At 37.7% G+C, this 17,149-nt stretch overlaps 3 protein-coding genes and 1 pseudogene across 3 annotated transcripts in view; all 4 read right to left on the bottom strand.

Moving 5' to 3' along the window:
* LOC144661548 (uncharacterized) overlaps nt 1-17,149 on the bottom strand; it is an 89,527-nt gene that overhangs the window by 34,589 nt on the left and 37,789 nt on the right. The gene's annotated exons all lie outside the window — the stretch shown is intronic.
* On the bottom strand, nt 5,679-6,740 carry LOC144659665 (QRFP-like peptide receptor; annotated as a pseudogene).
* Nucleotides 6,972-8,095, bottom strand: LOC144660961 (RYamide receptor-like). The gene has a single exon (XM_078521681.1). It carries the CDS (start codon nt 7,809-7,811, stop codon nt 6,972-6,974), a length of 840 nt encoding a protein of 279 aa, XP_078377807.1. The 5' UTR covers nt 7,812-8,095.
* Nucleotides 14,649-15,684, bottom strand: LOC144659578 (QRFP-like peptide receptor). The gene has a single exon (XM_078520045.1). The coding sequence runs from the start codon at nt 15,682-15,684 to the stop codon at nt 14,689-14,691; it is 996 nt and encodes a 331-aa protein (XP_078376171.1). The 3' UTR covers nt 14,649-14,688.

Raw genomic sequence — 17,149 nt, 5'->3', positions numbered from 1 at the left:
TGTGGTTACCACTAGTTTAATTAAAAGCAACCTTTTTGGATTTTTGAAGCAAGTTTCGAGCACCTTTTTCAGAAATTTCGATCACCTTTTTGAATAATTATGAGCAACTTGTGGAAAACCCTAGCAGGTATTGTCTGGATTGTTTCATTTAAATAAATCAAACGGCACATATATAGATCATTGTAGATGTCTACAGATGGTATACCTTATTATAGGAAATTTAACGATTCTGTTATTAAAAATTCGCGTTAATTTTGGGCTGATTTATTTGCAGCATACACGTATCGCATTTCTGGTTATGTGTATGGGGTATGCGATTAAGCAATGGCGAAGACGCGTGGCCAAAGAATTAGGAATTTTGTGCTGAAGAAGTTTTAGGTCTATGCAATTTTCCATCTTGCTTGTTTAAGAAAAATGACCTAACAATCCGATTGAAGTGAATCTGAAGCAAATTTGACCCTAGAAAATATAACTCAGTATTACACAGAATACGAAGACACAATTGATTAACACGTTGTGTGTGACTTTGCAACCACAGGGTCGAAATTTACTACTTGAATGTGATAAATCGATACGCTACCGATTAATCGCATTCCCTCCATGGGTAACCAGGAATGGGACGCAAAAGAATACGTTCTCGAATTTTCAATTTTTTTTGTAATAAACTCACAGCGCAGCGAATTGCATATAACTATACGCTAGCTCGCTAAGTCATTTGCCGGGAAATTTTGAGGTTTCAATTATATCAAGATATTTTTTCCTCACAGAAATATAAATGAATTTTAACATTGTTTTAAGTTTGTTTGTTTGTTGTGGTCATTGATGTTGTTTGTCGGGAAATCTTATTTTAGAGAATACCTTTATGCACCAATTTAAAATGTCCTACTTGGCAACTTCTTTCGATTTTCCTTATAATAGCAAATACTATAGTGTATTTGAATTTTAAGCCTACGTTTTATACATCTGGCTCAACATTGAGGAAGACCTCGTCCCACGTATGGACATTAAAATTGTATTGTATTGTATAATTGTATTGTATTGTATTTTATCATACTGATCTAAAAATATGAAAGTATAGATGAAAAGGAATCACAGGCGTAGAATTGAGGCTGTTTCAGCCTCGTGCCCCGGCCCTCCTCATCTATTTTTGAGTTAAAATCACTGGTCATTCAGCTTTGTCATATTCTGACGCGCTACATTCCTTTCACTGCTCGATAAAACTTGGTCTAAGGTATTTTGTGGCAGAAAAAGCCATACCGTAAATGATCTATATAACGCCCGGGGCGTCTATTAAATTTTAGGGGTCCTACAGGGGGCGTTAAATAGATATGAGTCGTTCATTAGAGAGAGGCGTTTTTTTTTCATTTTAACTGAAACAACGTCAACAAAACAAATAAGACACGAAGTTTGTTTGCGGAGTAAGACAGGAAACAGAGTTTGTGACTAGGAGTCTAATAATCTTTTCTTCGCTTATGCAAAGCCTGGAGAAGTTGTTCACAGTTTGATATTGATGTATTCATCGACATCAGCGTCAACCATGCTGGTATCGTTGGCCTCTTCGATATTCGAAACTAAATAAATTGCGTGATTTTACTCTATGGAGCGTCACCTTGGTTTTTGAGCCGATCCTTGGAGGGGGCGTCTATTAGACACGAGGCGTTTTTTAGAGAGGGGCGTCTATTACAAACTTTACATATCAGGGGGAGCGTTTATTAGATACGAGGCGTTTATTTGAGAGTGGGCGTTTATTAGATCATTTACGGTACAGGAAAAATTTCTTTAACCTTGACAGGTCTTTCAGTAGGTTTCTTGATGGTTACCCAGGGGATTTGGGGGATAACACGGCCGACGCATTTATCTAAAACTGGCCGTACGCGTTAGAAATGAAACAGGTGTACGCGTATGTTGCAAATGAATATACCCCTCTTATGTACCTTAATTTACGCCATTGTTAATTTTAATTACACTATTTTACAGCATCTTTATTTTAAGACACGTTTATTTCTAGCAGAATTACATATAAACTACCTCTCCGTCAGAGTCATTCGACAAATTGTCATGCGATATTGATTTTAAAATGGTTTTAGTTTCGTAAGGTTTGCTATATCCAATGGTTTAAATCCATAAAAAGGGTCGTGAATGCATGCTCATCGTCTCGCTTTGAGGTAAAAAATAACAGCGTTATAAATACAATACAACGTAGTACATGTTGTATTTTTGGTTCATTTCTGGGAGTTCCTCCCTGGGAGACCGGTAGAGATTGAAGGAAGACGAGTCTTGTTGGTTCGTTCGAATGGTTACTCCGGTTACCATATTTTTCTTTGTCTTGCAATTCGACTTACGGCATGTCGGGTCGACTTTACTTCAAGGAGTGCGAATCCCCGGCTGCGAATCGTGTCAATTCGCAGCCGGAGATTCATCAACATTTTAATTTCAACCCTCCCTGTTGGCCCGGATGCGGTATATTTCCTAAGTGTCCTGCACGACATTACGGATCGACTTCAAGCCTGGGGCGGCCCCGGGACTTGTAAGAAGACGACTTGTTTGCACAGATGTGGTATATTTTCTAATTGTCTTGCAATTCGTTTTCCGGCATGACGGGTCGACTTCAAAGGAGACGAGTGGTTTCGATTTGATCGAATCGAGTCGATTCGTCAATACTTAAGACGGAATCCACTAGGAAGTCGAGTAATATTTATTAAAGTTGGACAAAAATCAATTTCCAGAATAATTTAAATTTTATTGCGTTATTTCCTACCCTTAACTAAAAGGTAAAGATGTAAGTAATTATCCGTGATAACACCAACAACAATTTCTTATCAGAGTCTGAGAAAATGAATTTCAAAGTTCACAAGGTATAGGAAAAATCTCACGTGTAGCCATTTTGTAAATTCGTCTTAAGCGATTCAGTGGAATTCAGCGGAACTTCAAAATGTGTTTTCGATGTGTCGTGTTGTTAGAAAAGATTTCTTTTGATAAGATATTTGAAGCAGTAACAAAAAAGTTTGCAATAAGGTGGAAATAATTCTGGTACAACAATTTCTTATCCGAGTCTGAGAAAATGATATTTAAAGTTCACAAGCTATGGGCAAAAGCTTACATCTTTTAAGCGATTCAGTGGAATTCAGCGGAACTTCAAAATGTGTTTTCGATGTGTGGTGTTGTTAGAAAAGATTTCTTTCGATAAGATATTTGAAGCAGTAACACAAAAGCTTGCAATCAGGTGTAAATAGTTTTGGTACATAATTTTGTCCAATAACTACTCGAAGTCCTGGCGGATTTCTTCTTAAAACCATTCCTTTCAGCCGCGTTGCGGTATTTTTTCTTTGTCTTACAATTTGTCTGCCGGCATGACGTGTCAACTTCAAAGGAGCTGGAGGCCAGTCGCCTCGAATACTGATCTTACACGAATCGATTGAGTTTGGGTGAATTGGGATGGGTGATTTCCGGCAAATAAAAACGCTGATGACGGGCTTAATACTGCTAGAGTACATGAAAGTTGCAGATTATTATTATAAGTAGTTCTACACTAGAATAATGTGTGATGGGAAGCATTTGCAACCCACACGCTATGATTACATCGTGTATAACTGATTGACAGAAACTTCCGTAGACATGTTCAGTTTTCATCTTTGGCATCAAACGGTTCAATCGTGACAAAGAAGTAAAAAAAAAAAACGTTTAAAGGGAGAAGCTTAAGGTGGCTCCATACAGTTTTTTCTGGGCGATACCTTCAATTTGCAATTGGCCTTTAAACGATCTTCCCTGACTCGGATCGATATGAAAATTACACCATATATTGATTTTAGATTGAAGTTTACTTTGATATATATTTTAAAGTAATCGATATTTCCATAGCAACGATAAACAGAAAACCGCTAATACAGTAAAACCTGATTTTCGCGTGAATCAGATTTGCCGCTTAAAAACTAATACCAGCATCTTAAACTATGATGTACTGCAAATGAAATATTCAAGAATTACAAAATTCTGTATGTTTGATTTCGAATAAATCACAAAAATGTTTCAGATTGTACTTTTGGTGTAGCGATAATAAATGAGCCGAGACACAAACACTACGTAGAGGAAGTAATCTCAAATAACGCCAAAGTGTGTATTAAAGTAATCTTTCGAAGTCGTGAAAGTTTTGTCGAGTTTCCACAACGCGATTATGAGAATTTGTTTTTTTCTTACGACCACTCATTTTGTAATTTTCAGATAATTTTCGGTTTTAAGCGCTTGTTGAAAAATCTATAAAACGGCTCGATAGATTTACTTGAAACTTTCGGCACGGAAGCTCGATTATGTTAAGATTTCAATCGCAAAGTTTTATTATCGTTGATTCACTGGAACCTTTTTACATTTAACGATAAAGTAGATCAAATGATCAAAATGATTAATACATGACTCAAACAATGGTTAAACACACTCATGGAAAATTCCGTTAAGGTTGTGGAATAAAATGATGATATTCAGGAAGTTTTACAAACTTTTACATAAGAATATTAGCAATATTATGTAGTTTTAAAATACAATATTTGGGCCGACTGTAGAGATGAAATACTGTTAGTTAAAAAGGTACTGTTTGTTATTCCTGTTTTCCAAATGTAAATTGTAATCTAAATTTTGTTATAATACAATTTACAAATTCCTTTCTTTCGATGTATGTTGACATATCACAGGGGGGGGGGGGGGGAAGGAAGTCGGTACTTTTCTTTGAATACATAGCAGTGCCTGGAAACGGTGCGAGTCTATGTCAATCAAGCCGTTGCTAAGAAAGACGTCAAACCAAGGTTTTGTTTTCTCGGAAAGATTTAAATATCAATGACTGCGTGCGTGTGAAATGCGAATAGTCGCGGTGTTTGCGTTTGATGTTTTACGCCTAATGTCTCACGTCACTGAGAATGTTTTGGCGGTGTGGAGTAACAACCGAAAAATTTGTCACGGTTGAAATTTAACAACCAAAAAATGGGAAATATTTTCAGAACCATTGGAGTTATTTTTAATTAGTATAATTCACAAGCCTTCTTTTGCCAGACTGGTCACCGTTATCACTGTTCACGGTTGTTTTGATATCCGGAAGACTTCAAAGGAGCAATCAAAATGCAAATAGCTATTGCGTTCTGTGCACGATCAAGACCAAATCATGCCAATTAAACAATGAATTGTTTCAAGCTATTCACTACACCCTTAGCAACCATTCGATAGCTACTGCGCAGTCTCGGTTGCCCGGCACCGCTATGATCACTTTTTGAGTCGTGTAACAAAGGACGTTTCTCCCCCCCCCCCCCCCTGACATATCATTATGATAATTTTTAGTGGCAGGTGATTTGATAGTTTAGTTAAAAAGCTTTTAGTTGCTTATCAAGGAAAAAGAATCATATAGTCAAAAAAGAACTGATGCGGGACTGAATATTACCATACAACTAAGAGAAAACTTGTTTTAGTAGGAGGCCCTGACCGTAGAATTAAACCGATTTCCACCTGAGGTCTTTTAGAATGTTCCGTTCTGCAATTTCTGTACATCAACATTTCGGGCACTGGGTTTTAAGATTATGTGTTGCTTAAAGCATCTAAAAATATAAAAACATGAAAGATATATCTCCTAACGAACCAGGTGTTTAGGCCGTACCGTCCCGACGATTTTGGTTGTTCATCGACTAGATTCTGGTAGATTGCTACAGTGAAAAACAGCTAAGAAGATTCTTAAGCCGTTGCCTGTAATTTCCACTGAACATAAAAAAGACGCAAGGGTTAATAGCGCAATTTGCATGAGCCATGAACTGGGCAATGAAGAAATAGCGTATTATGCCACAAGAGAATCTAGTCTTGTTTGCCCATGAAAAGAATCTCAATAACACAATAATACTGTAAGGTACCCAGCATGTTGCAAACCCTAATACAATAGCAATTGCCAGTTTTAACACATTTCGCTCCCTTTTTATGCGTTGTTGTCCAGCGCTGACCGACTGTTCGCCTGGAATTGTCTGTGACTTGAGTTTTAAAACAATGATAGAGTAAAGTATGGTAATCAAAACCAAAGGGGTATAAAGGTATATAACAAATATTGCTAAAATATAATCTACATAGGACGAGGACTCTCCAAAGACTTCATTCCATTCCATAGCGCACGTCAACTTCTCTTGATATTCGACCAGTCTGTGGGCCAACAGATATGGGAAATGGATAGTCATCGCGACGATCCACGTCGCAGGAATGAAGAAGAGGCACAGCTTTGAGCTGATCAATGGAGAACGGAGGGGAAACACCACAGCACCAAATCGATCCACTGCTATGAGAACCAAGCTCTTGGCCAAGAGGACCACCTTTCAGCCAGGAGTGGTAGTACAACTCTGTTACAATCTTCGGGAACAGGAAAATATGTAACAGAAGATCGGACATGGCCATATTCACGATTAAAAAGTGAGTTGTTTTTCTCATGGCTTTAGTCTTGTAGACGATTATTCCGATGAACGCATTCCCGGCCAGCGAAACAACAAAGACCAGGCAGTAGGCAAAGGTTTTTTCGATTTTCTCTGCTGTAGGATCACTGGAGCAGCTCGATGCCTGTGTTCCGTTTATCGTTGTGTTGGAGTTTGCCGACATTCTCAAAGTTCAGTTTCCTATTCAGCTATTTCCTGCACACCTAGTTTGGTAACAACAAAACGCTAGTCTCTTTATTTTGACACTGAGGCGAGAAGTGTTTTTCTTTATTTGCAGCTTGTGTCATAAATGATCGTTTAGCAAAGATAACAAAGGGCACGTGCTGTGATAACAGCATGCAAATGATTGACAGCAACTTCCGCCCTGTTCACCCCCCCCCCCCCCAACCCACTTAATCGTCAAAGATTCTAGAAAAAAAGCGGCATAAAATGGAATACCTGGTTATTTTTTGTTGTTCTGCTAGTACATAGTAGACGGGGGCTTTTGAGGCCCGCGCTGACTTTAAACTTTTATAACTTTTTTAAGATTTACCAAACGCTGCCAAACTTTTTGAGTTTTCCGATTATGCTAAAGGGCAGCCAACATACTGCAAACGCTAATACAATAGCAATTGCCATCTTTAACACATTTCGTTCCCTTTTCATACGTTGTTGTCCAACACTGACCGACTGTTCGCCTGGAATCGTCTGTGACTTAAGCTTTAAGACAATTTTACAGTAAACTACGGACATCACAGCTAGAGGGGTATAAAGAAGTACAACAAACACTGCTAATATGTAATTTCTATAGGACGTCAACGACTCTCTAAACGCTGCATTCCATTCCCGCGCGCAGATCAACTTTCCTGGGCTGTATTCAACAAGTCTGTAGGCGACGAGATATGGAGACTGCACAGCCATCGCGACGATCCAAGTTGCAGGAATGAAGATGAGGCACAGCTTTGAGCTGATGAGTGCGGGACTGAGGGGAAACACCACAGCACCAAATCGATCAAATGCTATCAGAACCAAGCTCTGAATGGACACAGTTGTGAAAACATCGGCAAAAAAGACATACAACTTGCACAAGGCCTGGCCAAGAGGACCACCGATCAGCCAGGGGTCGACGAACAACGCTAAGAGTTCCCTTGGAAGGGCGAAAACAGGATACAGCAGATCGGACATGGCCATGTTTACGATGAATAAGTTGGTGGTTTTTCTCATGGCTTTCGTCTTGTAGACAATTATGCCTATTAATGTATTTCCAATCAAGAAAACAACTAAGATCAGGCAGTAAGCAAAGAATTTTGCGATTATCTCTGCTGTGGGATCACTGGAGCAACTCGATGCCTGTGTTCCATTCATCGTCCTGTTGGAGGTGGCCATCATTCCCAATCTTTAATTTCTGCTGTCTAGTTTGTTAGCAATAAAACGCTGCTCTATATGTACCATGATGAAGGCGGAAAGCGTTTTTGCTTGACGTCAACCATGCACAAAATTTTAATACTAGTAAAATGTACCTGACGTCAGTAAATTTTAAAATGTCAGTAAATTTGGCGAGGTGATGTGCAGATTGTACCCTTAAATGCTTTTCTTTTAAATGCAATTAAGAACACTCATGCTAAATTATTATTTTTAGCTTAACATCAATCATGGTCAAACAATGAAGAGGAATTCCTTGTAAAAGCAGACCGTTTAATTTTCGTCGAAAAATGAAAGAATTTTATGTTCTCTACCGAATTCTTATTTCGTTTTAGATAAATTAAGTTTTAAATTTCGAGTTAAATTAACTTGTTTCATATCGTACAAAATTAATTATGATTTACATCCTCTTATCGGTGGAACGCGTCCCATTGGAGAGGTCTCTTCATAAAAGTTGTGAATTCGCAGAAGTGGGACTTAATCTAAAATCAACTTGCTTATATTTTATCAGCCCAAGGGGACATGTTTGGTTATTAATTTCTACTTCCTGTTACACGAATGAAAAACGCCTACATTCGCATGACAGTTCCTAATAAAAACTGCCTCTTCTTATCCTTGTTTTAATCTATACTTATTGCTGCCATCCAACGTGTTCATTTTTTTCCATAAAAAAACCCCTTTGAATTCCAAATTCATGCATGCATTTGTAAGACACATGCCAGCAGGATTTGGATTTAAGAATGACAAATTAATTTCGCTGCTTTTTTCCTTTAATTTCTACAATAGATTATTATTTGTCGCTATAAAAACGTCCCACTCGACGACAAACAACAACGATAACGAAGCTGGCAATAACATTTAAGATATCAATAATCAGCCTTAATCTAAAAAGCTGTAAATTAAAATGCACATAAGGCATGTTTGCACATGGAAATGTCTTACAACATTATCGAAAATACCGGTTTGTAGATTTTTCATTTTTGAGATCTGTGTTAGCTGTGACTTGAAGAATGGCATGATAACGAATGAATTGTCAGGATGAACGAGGAACGGAATGGAAAACGACAGCACCAAATTGATCCACTTTTATCAGAACCAAGATCAGTCTAAATTGACCGAGTTGTAATGGTATCGGCAAAGAAGACATGAAGCATACAAAACACCTGGCTAAGAGAGGCTCACGGAAACAGTAAACTTGGTAACAGCAGACAAGACATGGCCATGTTCACGATTAAAAAGTTGTTTTTTTTTCATGGTTTTTGTCTGATAGACAATTATTACGACTAACAGGCAAAAAAACACGTTTTTTTCTTCAGATTTTATCTTCTGTAGGATTATCGAGGCGGTTCGATGGCTATCTTCCATTCATCGATTCGCCCCAGTTTGACTATGCCCTTCACAATTAACTTCCCATTTCCTTATAAGTTAACAACAAAACGCTTCTCTATGTATAATTTGATAAGGTCGGAAAAATCATTTTATTTGACGCAATACCTCACCAATATATGCAGTTTGTACTTGAAATTGCCTTTTAGAATAGACAAGTTTTCACATTCACTGTTCTTCCTAATGAAATTAAGAGGCAGTCGCCATAATTCCGTTCTGCTAATTTTCGGATCAGTAACACATTGCCTTCAAACTTTGCCTCGAGTCTATCTTAATTCAAACAAAAAATACCTTATTTTTGCAAATCGAAATTTTTTTATGAATTTTTTTCTGGCCGCGACTGGCCTATTTTTACTGGCGAAAGTGAAAAATAGGAAAATGTCGGTTCCCGTTCAAATATTATATAGGAATTGTTTTACTTTTCCTAAATACTTTATTTATGCAAACAATCGTTCGTTAAAAAACAAAAATTTTTGTTTGCACCACTTCCAAAAATTTCACTCTTCGTCAATACCTTATCATACCAACTAAAAAATCAAAAGCATAATGAAAAATGGTGCGATTACGCCAACTTTCATAACTTTATCTTAACTTTAAACTACAAAAAATATAAATTAAATAACTTCGCCTACCTGCAAACAACTACCGCCTCTTATCGATATTACAATACTTATTCCGTATTAAAATAAAAATCGGCACAACAAAAAAAAAAATCCTGAACGCGAACGAATCTCAATTAAACTTTTAATAAATATAAATTATTTTTCACTCCGGCTGTTCCACTGTGAGTTATGCGGTGCACTATTATCTATTTCGGTATACTTTTTTTTGTTTTCTCTGTAATTTTCTTCGCTTTTCTCAAAAAACTCACTTTAGTAAATGATATATAGTTTCTTTATTGTAAAATTGTATTTTTTGGTTTTATTAGCTATGGTGATGATTTACGTAGAGTTTCTACGTAGGTTGTTTTGATTTTCTGTTTTCACACTTCCGGTTGTGTGTGTGCACGTGTGTGTGTTGGGGGGGGGGGGGGGAAGGGGGGAGATTAGGTCGCTCGCGCATGAAGGGAAACTTCACTGTAGCTTGTAGTTGTTTAAGCTCCATTTACATCAGAAATGGTTAAAAATGTTTATTTGATATGTGCTGTGTTTACGGAGTGGCGCAAATTGTTCCTTAACAAGAAAATACTGAAACTGAGTGTTCTGTATAATGTCTCTTTTTTACGCGAAGGCGTGCGAGTACAGAGGCCAATTAAAAAAATCTCTGTCACGTTTATATGAATGTATGTGAACTAGGTTTACAACCTGATCCAATCGGGACAACACTCCATGGAGTTTCATATCTCCTTTGCCATCCGAGATTTATTTATTACAATTTTATGGCTAAGGCTAAGGCTAAGAAAAACACGGCCAAAGGATGAACTACAAAAGAGTCAAGGACCCATATTAAAGCAGATCACCTAAGATATAAGATAAAATAAAAAAGAAAGTGAAATATAATAGTAATAAATAAGTAAAAAAAAATTTAAAAATTTTGCTGATCCATTTATAACATTCTCTTTTGATGGCTTTCTTAAACCGCGGTGGGTTGGATACTGGATGGCCTGCGCTGTTCAGTTCCCATTGACGATGCGTAGGACATATAAACATTTTATTGCCTCTGATGGAGGCAATTCAAAAAACCGGCTCTGGCCAAATAAGTTCTGTTCCGTCATTTCCCGCGACAAACAAATACATACTGACAATACATTATTTATTTAAAGTGGGAAACATGCTTAGCTTAGAATAGCTAGTTTACAGTGTTCCACTAAAATAAGAGATAAAAGAAAACTAAAATAAATCTATAAGAATGGCACAAGTTAAGTGGTTAACTACCAGGCCCGTAGGCTGGGGGGGGGGGTGGGTTCGGACGACCCCCCCCCCCCCATTGAAAAGGTCCGGTCTGCGGAATGATACAGCATATTGTCCGCTTAAAAGAATTTTCACTGACGTTATTTGTATTCAGGAGTAAATTTATTTTCAACAAAAATAACATAATAAACTAGTAAACCTTTCACCTGTATTCCCCTCTTTTCCAGTTTTCAGACTAGAACAAAAGGCAGATCGTATCACAACTGCATCTCATGATATTGATTCCACTGATTTGAATATATATTTCAGCCCGTTTAACAAATTTCAACAAGTTCTGAGAATTCGGAAGGGTAGGCTTAAGAAAAACGCTTAAAATTTATTTCTCTTATGCAAAAGTCTCATTTTTAAAGCCATCGACATCTGCATGCTGTAGCAACTGAATGCGAGCATCGATGGGGAAAGTCGCTTGTCTAACCTTGCTCTTCTATGCATCCACTTGATACCCCTGTGCACCTTGACGCGAACGAAAAGAGGGTGTTGAGCTCACTTACACCCCGTAGACAATAAACTCTGATGCGTAACGGTGGTAATGGCTTGGCCAGCATATATATAGGCTAGTACTCTAGGGCATACAAATTTTTCAGCATCGTATTTTTTCAGTTCAGGCTGGAGCTTTTTTCAAGTTAAAATGAAAGGCAATATTTACTGGCAACGGATCACATATCTCTACCCTTTCGCGATGAGATCAGGCTCATCGCGCAAGTGAAAACTGGCTCCGGACCAATGCAAACACGTACATGTTATGTGGCGTTAAAGAAAAGCTCGTTTATATAGGAATAAGTGAAAGTGCAATCCTCTGTTGTGAAATCTTTGACTTTATGTGCTTCCAAAATACAAGAAAAATCGCCATAAGTAAAAAAAAATCCCCGTGGAAGCGTACCCACTGTTGGATCCTCGAAAACGGCGGCCCTGCGGTCCAGTAACCAGATCTATAGTCCAGTCCCTGACTCTCCCTTCCCGCGTCCTTTAGTCTACAGCTCTTTAAAGTGGCTTTGTATCGCCCCTGATGGCATTTTGTGTGCACTGTTAAAGTGAATAAAGAGAAAAAATACTAAGCAAATGTTCAGTCCAACTGTTTGGTCCGCTTTAAGAGAAAACGAACCTACCCGGGCAAAAACCAGGCTACGGGCCTGACTACGGAATCATTACAATCTCAAGGCGAACGAGCTCGGTTATTCCCCTTGAATTACCACAACTACCTTTGTACTTCGAAGTGTATGACAGAAAGCACAACTCCTCCATTTTGTTGGAAAATGTGAAAACTTCACGAGAACAAGACAAAGTATGATTGACATGTGCTGGATGGCGGCGGGTTTTTATAGGCCTCTTTTTGTTTTTGCTTTTTTCATTCCTGATCATCCGCATATCTTTTTCATTTACATATTTGTTTACAACTAAAAGAAACTATATATCATTTTACTAAGTGAGTTTTTTGTATTATGAACGAAAATTTTAAGAGAACGGAAGTGGTCGAAATCAAAAATCAAAAATAGGTAAATAATGACGCTTGGCGTCAATTAAAATCAATGGTAAAAAAAGAAAATCAGGCCCCGGACAGTGTAAAAAATATTTAAAATTTTGTACAGTCAATTATTGATTTTTCAGTTGGCACATAACGTGGTTAGATTAGATTGCGTGACACATTCTACGTTCGCGTCAGCCGTGGTTCGCTGTGCTGCCCGCTACTTCCTTCATTTGTTCATATTATCGGAATCATATGGTTTGTGCAAAGTGTTTTATGGGCAATGGTTTTAATTCGAAACTTTCTGCGATACTATGCTCGACGAAAACTAGAAAGGAATGCGAAATCTAATTGCATGGCGGACTTGACCTTGTGCGGTTGTCTTGCAGGTAGGCGACAGTATATATATTTTTGACTAGCTGGTGAGGTTTTCGGGTCTTAAATGATGTTTTGTTGTGTCAGCTGTTATTTCATTTTGTTAAGCTAGGACGTTTGCGAAATATTGTGTTATTCATGCTAAATTCGTTTCGCGTGAGCGACTTTCTTGTGTCAATGTAAATAAACATGCTCGCAACAACAGAATTGCTGCCTGGCTGCGCTAAAACCTACAATTTTTACATTTCTATGCTCTTTGACTTTTTTTTAGTTGGTATGGATACAAATATTACGCGGAAGTAGTTGGACTTTTGCGCAATGGCCAGTTGAAAATGTGCATTTTTGAGCTGTTGGCGTTTATGGCGAAGTAGGCTGCAACAAAAAAAATTTCGATTGTAACGATTGTGCTTTGTATAAATAAAGGTCAATTTAAAGGAAAAGTAAAATAATTCTAATATCTTATGAACGGTGAACTCGAAATTCCTATTTTTCACTTTCGCCATTGCAAAAATAGGCCAGTCGCGGTCCAATCGAAAAAAATTCATAAAAAAATTATTTTTCGATATTTGCAAAAACTAAGGTGATTTCATTTACTTTTGAATTAAGATAGACTCGTGGGCAAAGTTTGAAGGCAATTGTGTTGCTGATCCGAAAATTAGCAGAACGGAATTATGGCGACTGCCTCTTAATTGTTTACGACCTTGTTTTTAAAAGGAGTAATGAGGCCAACGGAATGGACACGAATTCGGGCTGTAATAGCACGAATGCTTAACCTTCGGAAGTACAAGGGGTGGGGGGAAGGGGTTCGAATTTTTGTAAAGAGAATTTAGTCTACTGTGCTGAAACTTTAAGTGGCTGTTCATTCTTCCCTTGCGGAAATTTTGATATGTTAACCATGTGTCCATGATATTTGACGCTGCCATGACAACGCCATGATAACAAGAACGCATTGCCAAAAACAGTCATTTTTAAAAATTCTTTATTTTTCCAGTTTTTTAAAACAGAATTGTACGTTTTTTATTTTACATTCCAGAAGCATTATGGCTCGATTTTGCATCAATTTCCGTTATTTCGTGACTTTCTAAGAATGTTGAAACCCAAGATGGCGATCCAAGATGGCGACTCCAATGACGTCACGTGACGCCATATGACGCCACAGCCAATTAAAATTATGTCATCTTGTAGAGTAAGCTAGGGCTTTCATTTAGTGCGATGGTAGGGGTATGAATATTTGCTTTTACGTCAAAGAGTAGCGTTTACAGACTGCAATAAGTGCTCAAAACGGGTCTTGTAAACCGGATTTGAGAGAGTAAACCAGACTTGAGAAGTTTGTTATACTGTAGTTAAAAAACTGTTTATTTGCCAAGATGTTGTGCAGCTTGTGCACAGATTGCCTTTCAGAGATAGTTTTACCATTGTTCCTCAAAACTGTGTGTTGGCGAGCTTGTGCTCGAAATGAAATTATATTGGCTTGGAAATTGCTTTTGGGAAGAAATGGGTTTTAACATATTATTATTTTAGTGGGGTCTAGGGCGAAAGCCACTTCAAACTTTGATTGACGGAAATCTTGGATCGCGGGTGTTTTGATTTCTAAAGTGGCGTATCATTGCAAACTGTGGTAAAACATGAAATATAGATGTCTCCTTACAAACCGCCGTTTTGTTACCCATCCTGCTAGTTGATCATCGGTGAGATTTTGTTAGAATGCGGTTTACGAGTCAATCGGTGCGACTTGATTACGAAAATGTAGTGCCCGAAAGCAGCTTAGGAGATTCTTAAGCCGTTGTTTATAGTTTCCACTGAAAATGAAACAGGCGCAAGGGTTAATAGCACAATTTGCACGAGCCATGAACTGGGCAATGAAGAAATACCGTATTATACCACAAGATAATCTAGTCTTGTTTGTCCATGCAAAGAATCTTAGTAAGACGATAATGCTATAGGGCAGCCAACATACTGCAAACCCTAATACAATAGCAATTGCCATCTTTAACACATTTCGTTCCCTTCTCACGCGTTGTTGTCCAGCGCTGACCGACTGTTCGCCTGGAATTGTCTGTGACTTGAGTTTTAAGACAATGATAGAGTAAAGTATGGTCATCAAAACTAAAGGGATATAAATGAAAGTAACAACAACTGATAAAACGTAATAGGCATAGGACGAGGACTCTCCAAATACTTCATTCCATTCCCGAGCGCACATCAACTTCCCTTGGTATTTGACTACTCTATGGGCCAAGAGATATGGAAACTGGGTAGTCATGGCGACAATCCAAGTGACAGGAATTAAGAAGAAGCACAGCTTTGAGTTGATGAGTGGTGAACGGAAGGGAAACAACACAGCACCAAATCGTTCCACTGCTATGAGAACGAAGCTCTGAACAGATACAACACTGGAGATATCGGAAAAAAAGACATGCAGCTTACACAAGGCCTGGCCAAGAAGACCACCGATCAGCCAGGAGTCGACGAACAACGCTGCAAGTACCCTTGGAAAGGAGAAAATAGTAAAAAGCAAATCGGACATGGCCATGTTTACGATGAAAAAGTTGGTGGTTTTTCTCATGGCTTTTGTCTTGTAGACAATTATGCCTATTAATGTATTCCCAACCAAGGAAATAACTAAGATCAGGCAGTAAGCAAAGAATTTTGCGATTTTCTCTGCTGTGGGATCACTGGAGCAGCTTGATGCCTTTGTTGCATTCATCGTTGTCTGCCAATATTTTTTTTAATTTTCAGTTTCCACTGGAATCAGTTTACAATCTGGTCTGTTATCAACAACACGCTGCTCTTTATGTACCTTGATGAAGGCGGAAAATTTTTGCTCGACGTCAATCATGCACAAACTTTTAATAATCGAAGTTACCTATCGGTAAGTTTGGCAGCATGATTTGTAGGTTTTCTCTTGAAATCAATTAAGGGCACACATGCTACATTATTTTTCTTTAACTTAACGTAAATCATGGTCTAACAATCAAAGGGCAGTCCGTGTAAAAACAGACCATTTAATTTTGTCGGAAAATAAGAGAATTTCATATTCCCTACTGAACTCAGACATCTTGAATTACAGAACAAAACGGTTGGTTTCTTTCGTTTATGATTGATTAATTAATTAATTAACTTTTAAATTTCCTGTTAAGTTAACTTGTTTCTTATCGTACAAAATTAGTGACGATTTAATTGTTTCGTTCACTCTCTTATCGGTGGTACTCGCCCCCGTTTAGGAGTGGTGTCGTCATAAAAATTATGAATACGCAAAAGTGGGACTTTAAACTTAAATCAACTCGATTATATTTTATCAGCTGAAAGTGAGAGATCTAGTTATTAATTTTTACTTTCTCTTACACTATTGACATACGCCTACATTTGCACGACAGTTTTAAATTTAACTGCTCTTCTTATCCTTGCTTCAATCTATTTTCTCATTTTAATTTTTTCAATAAAAATAAAAATAATTTAATTAAAATAAAAATGTTGACAATAATATTAAAGATAGCAATAGTCAGTCTTGCAGCTAAAATTTAAGTTTGAAAGGTTGTTAATTAAAATGTACACACACTCTCGAAAATAATTCCCTCGAAAATAGTTTTATGTGGTGTCTGATTTACAGGTTGGTTTGAAACTTGGTGTGCAGGGCTAGAAGGATTTGCTGTGGCTTGGATTTGCCCTACCGGGTGTAATTACGCTAGGTAACAAGGTTGGCAACTCAGAATTTGGGTGAAGCACGCTTTTCCGATCCCGCGTCCATCAATCATCTGGCCGCACTACAGCAAACTGAAACTTAATGGACGTAAATTAAATGGCGGCTGACAATAATCCAGGCCAATTTCTATCATATGTCATCTGTATATCACTCCTATATATAGCAAACTATAGCTACGGGATAAACAGGTAAAAAGGTACTTTTTCTTTTTATCAAACGTCAGCTCCGTTTCATTCATTTCAGCCATTTTTATTGTATCTGTTGTCAGAGGAACAGCAATAAAGAAATGTATTTTAATTATGTTCTTATTGGCACTGAAATTTTACGTATGATTTAACCAAGCAAAAGGAGCCACTTGGTAATACAACATCGTGGCTTTTTTAGATCTCTTTATTATAACCAAATTAATCGACTAAGTCCACTGCATGCAGATGGTTCACTCAACAACAAAAATGCAGTCAAGTGTTTT

Source organism: Oculina patagonica, chromosome 7, assembly GCF_052425735.1.
Source record: "Oculina patagonica isolate OP01 chromosome 7, crgOcupat, whole genome shotgun sequence".
Taxonomy (NCBI): Eukaryota; Metazoa; Cnidaria; class Anthozoa; order Scleractinia; family Oculinidae; genus Oculina; species Oculina patagonica.
This window is presented reverse-complemented; position numbering and strand designations above follow the sequence as displayed.